General features: G+C 49.3%; 1 protein-coding gene across 3 annotated transcripts in view; it reads right to left on the reverse strand.

Annotated features, from left to right (window-relative positions):
• The window catches only part of UBE2W (ubiquitin conjugating enzyme E2 W), a 59,319-nt gene extending 51,056 nt beyond the window's left edge, over positions 1-8,263 (reverse strand). Inside the window, exon 1 of one of the 3 annotated variants that reach the window (XR_009246100.1) lies at positions 8,121-8,263. Coding sequence is in view for 1 of the 3 variants with exons in the window: in XM_004588053.4 (XP_004588110.1) it covers positions 8,121-8,135 (15 nt within the window). In the remaining 2 variants the exon portion in view is untranslated. The remainder of the gene's footprint in view (positions 1-8,120) is intronic. The other 2 variants (XM_004588053.4, XM_058668742.1) reach the window with 2 other exon arrangements.
• Between the last annotated feature and the right edge of the window lie 566 nt (positions 8,264-8,829).

The following is an 8,829-nucleotide window of genomic DNA, read 5'->3' on the forward strand; positions in this document are numbered from 1 at the left end:
TAAAAAGCAATGCAGAGCTGTCAATAATCCAAGTTAATTATGTCTAAGTGCTCTGAACAATAAGCACCCATTCACTCTATCTCAAGCTCCTTGCATCTAGCCACTTAATGTGGCTTGGATCATTAATCCAAGACCTAGCTTTGCAACAAAACAAATTCATAGAAGTATAGATGTGTTGCTTAACGAAGAGGATGCATCATGAAAATCTCATCTTTAGGCAATTCTGTCACCATGTTAACATCTTACAATGTATTTATGCACAAAAGGACAACTACACCAACCTCAATAGGCAATACACTACAGGAGCACCTTGCATTATAAGCCATCCCTGGAATGCCATGATGTATGTAGCACATGACGGTAATTCAAATATTTCTTTCGATTATGTCTCTGTTTTTAGAGCTGACAAACACGAACTTACACATTGTGTTTCTAAGATCTTAAGACATAATATAGGGCCCTGCGGTGTGGCCTAGCAGCTAAAGTCCTCGCCTTGAACGCACCAGGATCCCATATGGGCGCCAGTTCTAATCCCGGCAGCTCCACTTCCCATCCAGCTCCCTGCTTGTGGCCTGGGAAAGCAGTCAAGGACAGCTCAAAGCTTTGGGACCCTGCACCCACGTGGGAGACCTGGAAGAGGTTCCTGGTTCCCAGCTTCGGATCGGCACGCATCGGCCCGTTGCAGCTCACTTGGGAAATGAATCATCAGATGGAAGATCTTCCTCTCTCTGTCTCTCCTCCTGTCTGTATATCTGACTTTGTAATAAAAATAAATGAATCTTATAAAGAGATATAGCCGAGGAGCAGGTATTTGGCAAAACAGTTAAGACGTCTGTATCTCCTATCCAAGTGCCCGGGTTCAAGCTGTGGCTTTGCTGCCAATTCTAGCCTCCCTTACTAATGTGTACCCTGGGAAGCAGCAGATGGGAGCTCAACTCTTCGGGTCCCTACCACTCACCTGACAGACAGGACTAAGTTCTGCGCCCCTTGCTTTGGCTTGGCTCAGCCCCAGCTGTAGGCATCTGGGTGGTGAACCAGTTTATCAAAGATCTGTTTCTCCCAATCTCGCAAAATTAACAGAAAATGATTTAGCTAAAAACAGAACAGTGTAATATGCTGCACTATAAAGAAATATTTTAAATCACATAAAAATTCATTTTAATACGATAATTCATTTGCAATTTGGAGATAAAGTTGGGCCAAATAATCCAGTCTAATGTTCAAACTAAAATTGCTACAAACTACTTTTCATTTAATATTTTAAGATGCTTGAAATTACCAAAATTAAATATGGATCTATTTCTTTACTCTAATTCCTGCCAAATTTTAAGTGTCATCATGAGTGTATCATGTTCTTAAAAATGGTTTCTTAAAGGATAATCTAACTAATCTTACTTGGTGATTCACGCCTGTTCTAGGAATAAACAGTAGGAAGAAATAAAAAAGATAAAAACAGGGGAAAGAATGTCTCAAAGGACTCATGTAAGTCTGAAAATCACTATCGTGAACCATATAAGAAAGAATTCTCACACCATCTATGTGTGACAGAATGATCTGACATCTAAGGTGTCTGATATGGCCAGGTACTTACAGCCTCCAGTGACTGAAGCCACTCTAGTGCACTATTCAAAGCTTAGGTTTAAGTGTGACAAAAGACTGAGAAGCACTGAAAGAACACATTAATTCAAGCAGTTACAACTTCAACTTAAAATACACTTTCGGGGGCCCGGCGCCGTGGCCTACTGGCTAAAGTCCTCGCCTTGAAAGCCCCGGGATCCCATATGGGCTCTGGTTCTAATCCCGGCAGCTCCACTTCCCATCCAGCTCCCTGCTTGTGGCCTGGGAAAGCAGCTGAGGATGGCCCAACGCCTTGGGACCCTGCACCCGCGTGGGAGACCCAGAAGAGTTCCTGGCTTCGGATTGGCACAGCACCAGCCGTTGCGATCACTTGGGGAGTGAATCTTCGGACAGAAGATCATCCTCTCTATCCTCCTCTCTGTATATCTGACTTTGTAATAAAAATAAATAAATCTTAAAAAGAAAAAAATACACTCTTGGGGTCAGAATTTGGCATGATGGCTAAGACACCCCTTCCGCAGCTGCAGGCAACTGCCTAAGTTGCCTTGTACGCAGGCAAGTGCCACACCGCTGGGAGAAAACCTGCCAGGTATTTTGGAACTAGTTAATGCCAAACCTGTGTTAACCAAATCAGTGTGCCAACATACTTGCCTATTCTTTTAAATTTTTTAAGATATGTGGGGAAGGCAGGGAACCCTGTGCCAGAACATGCTACCCTGGCAGCAGACTGCCCAAGAAAGAAGGTCTTGGGGTGTATTGGAGTGGGAGCAGCTGAGGGCATGCTTGACAGAGGAGGAATGATTCTGGGAGCTTCCATGGACCAAGCCACTACAATCACAGGTAGGCAAGGGAGCTGAGACAGGGTGCTTTAGAAGAGTGAAACCAGAGGGCACGTCTGAGTCAGGCATAGGTACTCACCCATGTGGGAGACCTGGTCCGAGCCAACCGCTCACTGGCGTACACAAAAGCTTGGGCTGGGGAGCATGCTTGGTTGGGCTAGGCCACAGTACCTGCCCATGAATGTTAGGGCAGGGAGTAAGCCGCATCAGGCTGGGCTGCAGCACCAACAGGAACACAAGAAAACCAGATCTGGGGGAAGATTCTGTAGGCTTGCTGGCATGCTTCTGTGGGACTCCTGCATTTGCCAGCTTGTACAGAGCTGGGGGTGGTAAAAGGCCAAGCTGGACCACAGAACTCACCTGACACTTATGGGAGCCAGGGCTTGGAGGAGGACAAGCTGGGCAGGCTGTAGCACCCACCAGCACATGTAAAGGCCAGGACTGAGGGCAAACTATGCCAACCAGAGCCACAGCACCTGCTGGCATGGATGAAATGCAGGACTGGCAGAGGGTCTGGTAGGAGAAACTTGGGGAATTCCCTTGCTAGGCAGCAGCTCTCACTGGGAGCACTCAAGCTGAGGCTGGAGGTGGGGAGAGGAAGACCAAGCCAGGTCAGGCCAGACCAGGCAAGGCGTTTGTAGGCACTTGTGCAAGCTGGATCTGGGACTGGCTAGGCGGGGACAGGCCAGGCTACAGCACTTGCTGGCACATATGAGCTAGGACAGGTGTGGCTCATGCCCAACTGGGATAGCATGCAGCACCAATCAGCAAAGGTGAGGCTCAGGGCAGCCATGCCACTCTGGGTCAAAGTACCTGCTGGCACATGCAACAACAGGGTTCAGAGTGAGCCCAGTAGATAAGCCTGGCAGGTGAGCCTAGTAGGGGAACCTCAGGCAATCCCTTGCTGTGCCACAACTTCACTGGTGATCGGGAGAGCCAGGATTGGGATCAGGCTAGTCCGGGCAAGCTGCAGCACCCATTAGCTGGAATCTGGGAGCGGGCCAGGCTGGGCTAGGCTGACACAACCACTGGTACATGAGAGTCAGAATGAGTGTGAGCCAATCAGGCTATAGCATAAGCTGGCAAGTGCTGGGAATGGGTGCAAATCATGTCAGGTTGAACTGCAGTACCCCTTGGCAGGCGCAAGATCTGGAGCTGGGAGTGCGCCAGGTAGGGGAAAAGTGGGCACTTTCCTATTGGGTTGCAGCTTCCACTGGTGAGCATGAGAACCAGAGCTGGTGGCAGGCCAGGCTGGTCATGGCAGCAGCAACCATCAGCATACATGTGGGCTGGCAGCAGGTAGGGCTGAGCTAAGCTGCAGCCATGGGTGTGTACAAGAGCCAGATGGGATGCAGGACAGATTGGGCTAGGCTGCAGCACATTAGTACATGCAAAAACCAGGGCTGGGGGCAAGCCCGGTGGGGGTTATCAGCAATTGCTCTGACTAAGCAACTGCACCCGCTGGGGTGTGTGAAGACCGGGCCTATGGTGGACTGGGCTCAGCTAGGCTGCAGCACCAACCAGTTTGCGTGAGAGATAGGGCTGTGAGCAGAACTGATCAGGCAGCCACATACACCAGTATGCAATGGCTGACAAACTGAACCTATTCCTGAACTAGCTGGTGCAGACAAGAGTCAAGCCTGAGGTCACCCCAGACAAGATTTCTTGGGAAACTCTGACCACAAGGAAAATCAAATCTATGTGGTCCAACTCTGGAGCGCACGTATTGGGATTGAGCCTCATCAGTTGCTGATGCCTGTGCAGTGGACAGCATGCTCAGATGCACACAGGGGACATGACAGCCAGCTCATCTAGGCCAGTGCCTTATCAGAGGATGAAAAGCAGAAGAGGTTGTACCACTCTCCTGGCCAAGCTTTGCATCAAGTGCCTTGGTCTATGGATGCACAGTGAGGTGGACTTGGTCAGCCAAGAGATTTTGGATTCTCTCAACCTTGGTGCAATGAAGCCGAGGATGTCTCAGAACTATCAAAATCATTCAGGTAACACCCTCGGAACATTCTTCCCCTACATCGGGGTCTCTAAGGCATCATTAAATGATCATCACCCATCCCCGGGTGCTGATGTAGTTTAACAGCAAAAAGCAGCCCCACTCCTCTTCCCAAACAGCAGACCAGGAGAATCCCACCCATCTTCCTCCGTATCTTGAACATCCCCACCCTAATGAGAGGCCCACATGAGTGTGCATCCCTCTCAACTACATAAGCAATATTAAAACTTAACAACAAAATGACACCCCTTGACAGGAACAGCATTGTGGCACAGCAAGTTCACCCAGCGGTTCAAGTGATGCCCAGAGTCCCAGCTGCCAATCCAGTTAGCTGCCTGACAGACCTGGGAAGGTGGCAGAAGATGGTCCAAATGTTTGGGCCTCTGCTACCCACTTGCAAGATCTGAAGGGGCTGCTGACTTGGGCCTGACCCACCCTTTGCTGTTGAGGCTAGCAGGGGAGAGAACCAGTAGATGAAGATCCCTGTATAATTCTTTCAAGTGTGTATGTGTGTGTAATGCCATGTGATGGCTGCATCCCATACTGGACTGCCTAGTTCAAGCTATAGCTCTGCTTCCTATCCAACTTGCTGCTAACATTCACTCCAGAAAGACATCAAATGATGACTGAAGGATTCGGGTCCCTCTGTCTACAAGAGAGCTTCTGGCTCCTGGCTTCCTCTGGGACCAGCTCTGGCTGTTGAGGGTATTTGAGGGAATGGAATAGCAGATGGAAGATCTCTGTCTCTTTTGAATAAAACTAGAGAAAAAATACATACTCTTTCATGCACGCTTCAAAGGCTTCACTTATTTAATTTTACTACACAGCATAAAGACTATTTCTCTTTTATCAAATGATCAACTGTTACATTTGATGACATGGCCTACTTTTAAAAATGTAGCTCCTCTTGAGACTTACAGCTACCTTTTCTTCAGAATCTTACATTAGTACAAGATTAAAAGGAAAAAAATCCAATGGAAGTCGTAGTGCTGCACACTTTTTCCTAACTACTACTACTCAAATTCCCAAACAGCAACTTCCTAACATCCTTTTGTAACTTTTCTCCATTGCACCACCATCTTCTAATAGAACACATGATTAACTTAAACATTCTGTTTGTGGGGCCAGCGCTGGGGCACAGTGGGATAATGCCAGCATTCCACACAAAAGGTTCAAGCTCCAGCTGGTTCCTTCTGAACCTGCTTTCCGCTAACACCCCTGGGCAGGCAGCAGAACATGGCCCAAATGCTAATCTTCCTACCACTGCTGTAGCAGATCTGGACAGAGTTCCTGGCTCCTGGCTTCAGCCTTGCTCAGACCCAGCAGTTGCAGGTAATTTGGGAAGTGGGCAAGTGGGTAGAAGCTATCTCTGACTCTCCCTTCCTCTGATGCTCTGCTTTTGCAACTAATTAATCAATGCTTAAAAAATTCTAATACTAGTTCCTCCATACAGGCTACTAAATATGCAAGGGCAGAAATCTATCCCCAGCACCTAAATAAATCAATGCCTGTGCCACAGTGGGCCTTCAAACAATACTTACTGAGTGAACAAAGTTAGTTGTGCAATCTAGTTGTTCCTTAGAGCTAAACTATGCTATTAAATAGGATCCGGAAACAAATTCTTTACACAGAATAACTACACAAAAAGTAGTATGGCTTAAAAGAATATTTACCACATTAAAATACTTTTAAAGATACTATCAGTAAATCTCATATTTTTAAATACACATAAAGTTAAAATTTCACTTCAATTAAAGCAAGAAGCACCAGTCTTCCATTCCTCCAAGCACAAAGGAATCGAGGAAGGTGATATGATGTATCATGCAAGAAAAGGGAAAACACACCATAGTACTGACAAGTACTTTTCCCATTGCATAAGTCAGCATGTCAAATTCAAGATTATCATCGTCTCACTTGAAAATCAATCCAAATACTTCAAGTCTAAAAGTAGCCCATGTACACTGTTCTTTTCTGTCAAATACAATCACTAATGCGTTGAGTTCCAGTCTTAACATATGAACAGTTAATATCCTGAATTGGACACAGCAATATTTCATCTCCTCAATATAATCAAGTACACATAAGTAATAGTTACTATAGCAAAATCTTACAGCAGTCATATAACATATCTGCTATTCCACTAGTGGCCCACAGTTCCTTTTTTGGCCTCTAATGAGGAAACTTCTCTAGTGCCTCTAGGGAGGCTGGCATACAGTATAGCGTTTCCTCAAATTGTTGTGCACCCCCCATCTCTCTCTCTCTCTCTCTCTCACACACACACACACACACACACACACGATATCAAGACATCTCTAACCAGACAGAATATATTCAACCTCTGATTCACAGAGAGAGTGGCACCAGGGGAACACAGGTTGGAAGGAAAGCATAAAGACACAGAAGGACAATATGAGGCACGTGCGCGCGCACACACACACACAAATTGCACAAAAGAAGATGATGATGAAAACATAACGCAGAAAACCACATCATGCAAAGAGGAAAAAATGGAGAAGACAGAAACAGGCTTATTCTTCTACAGACAAAAGAAAAAAAAACCTTCCTAAGAAAAACGTGGTCTTTTTTCTTTACTTAGGGCTAAAAAGAGTTCAGCTGATATTCCCGAAGAAAGTTCTGCTTTCGCTTCCTACAGGTTTGGATGCTGTTAATCGTATCTGTAAATTTAATGCGAGCTATAGATTATGCAGACAATCGCTACGAAACTACTATTGTGGTTGCCATCTTTGCCTGGGGGAAAAAAAACCCTACATTTGGAAAAAGGAGTGCATTAAGTTGCGGAGCCAGAAAACCACACATTGCCAAGTCAGGTGGATAGAACGCGGGTTAACAAACACCTCCGACCAAATTAGTATTTCACCAAAGGACTGGGAAAGAAGGGCAAAGAGCTGTAGCTTTCCTGCGACCGCAAGGGTGGGGCGACGTAAGGAGAACGGAAAAAAAAGAGGGCGAAGTATCCCGAGAGGTGTCGGGGAACCGGGGTCTCAACCCTCCGGAGACTGCATCTTAGGCGGCAAAGGATGCTGGCTGGCGTCCGAGGAAGGGTGCTGCTGCAGAAATGCTCGTGGGACTGCCGCGGCCGACCGCAAGGACAAGGTACCCACGGGGCAAAGGAACAAGAGTCCAAAGGAAGAGAGCGAAGGGGCGAAGCAGTCCCGCAGGCCGGGCGTGGGAGGCCCCAGCAGAGGCCGCTGAGCGCCGTCCGCAGCCGACGCCGGCTCGGATCCCCGACACTTCAGCCCCTCTCAGGGCCGCCCCTGCCCCGGCGACTCCGGCGGGCGCAGCTGTTTCCGCCGCGCCGGGGACCCTCGGCCGGCCGGCCAGGCCGTGTGTGCGTGCGGACGGGCCACTCCGAGACCACCGCCGCCGAGCCCACGCCAAACGTCGCCCTTTCTTCCCTTCAGCCTTCGTTATCCCCCCCGCCCCTCAACTTCCCGGCCGGCTGGTGTCCGCTTCGACCGATCGAGGAGCCCCCCACACACACTTAACCACCACCCGCCCTTCCTCTCGCCGCCTCTCACCCCACCCCATGCCCTGAAGATGGGGGAAGACCGGCCAAGGGGGACGGCTCCCTCGCCCGCCCGGGTGTCCCCAAGACGCGGACGCCAACCCTCCCCGAACGCTCGCACCGCCTCGGCGGCTCCCTAGCCCGCCCAGATGCAGCAAACTCCTCTCACCTGCATTGACGCCATGATGGAACCATCCCCCCCGCCCCCCCAAAGGCCAGCGAGGCCGGAGACGCAGGGGGCGGAGCCGCCGTGCTCGCGTCACGCCGCGGGGGCCCTCCGGCCCGGCCTCGGGGGCGGGGCCTGCGATGGGAAGAGGATGGCGTCTGGGGATTGGCTGGCGCGCCGGGAGCATGAGGGAGGGCTGGGGGCGCGGCAAATGGCGCTGGGGGGCAGCCTGGCGGCCGCTAGCCACCGCGTCGGGCCCGCCCACGCCCGCTCGCCTCCCAGTTACCAGGGAGGGAGTCGTCGCTCAGGTGTAGACCCGACCACGATTGTTGATTTTCTTACCCGAGTCCGTGTGGGGTTTTGCTCCTGTTTTATCTTCCAATCACAGATACGCGGTTTACAGGTTTTGCTTTTTTTTTTTTCGTCCTTTCGGATATCTTTTCCGCAGCATCAAACCCACTTTCACACCCTTGGCGCCAGGTAAAACCTCCCCCTTGACTGCTCTGCGGTCTTTGGGACCGGGAAGGCTTCTCACATTGCTAATTTGGGAAAGAGAAACTCGAGTTTCCGCCTACCGTGGGATGAGATTTGGCAAGGACATTACGATTTATAGAGCCGAAACTCGCCTGCCAGGGACGGAAGAATATCAAAGTTTTTCTTCTGTGTACTGTTTTCCCTTTACACCAGCTCCTCGGTTTGAAACTTAAGTCAG

This window comes from Ochotona princeps, chromosome 9 (genome assembly GCF_030435755.1).
Source record: "Ochotona princeps isolate mOchPri1 chromosome 9, mOchPri1.hap1, whole genome shotgun sequence".
Classification (NCBI taxonomy): domain Eukaryota; kingdom Metazoa; phylum Chordata; class Mammalia; order Lagomorpha; family Ochotonidae; genus Ochotona; species Ochotona princeps.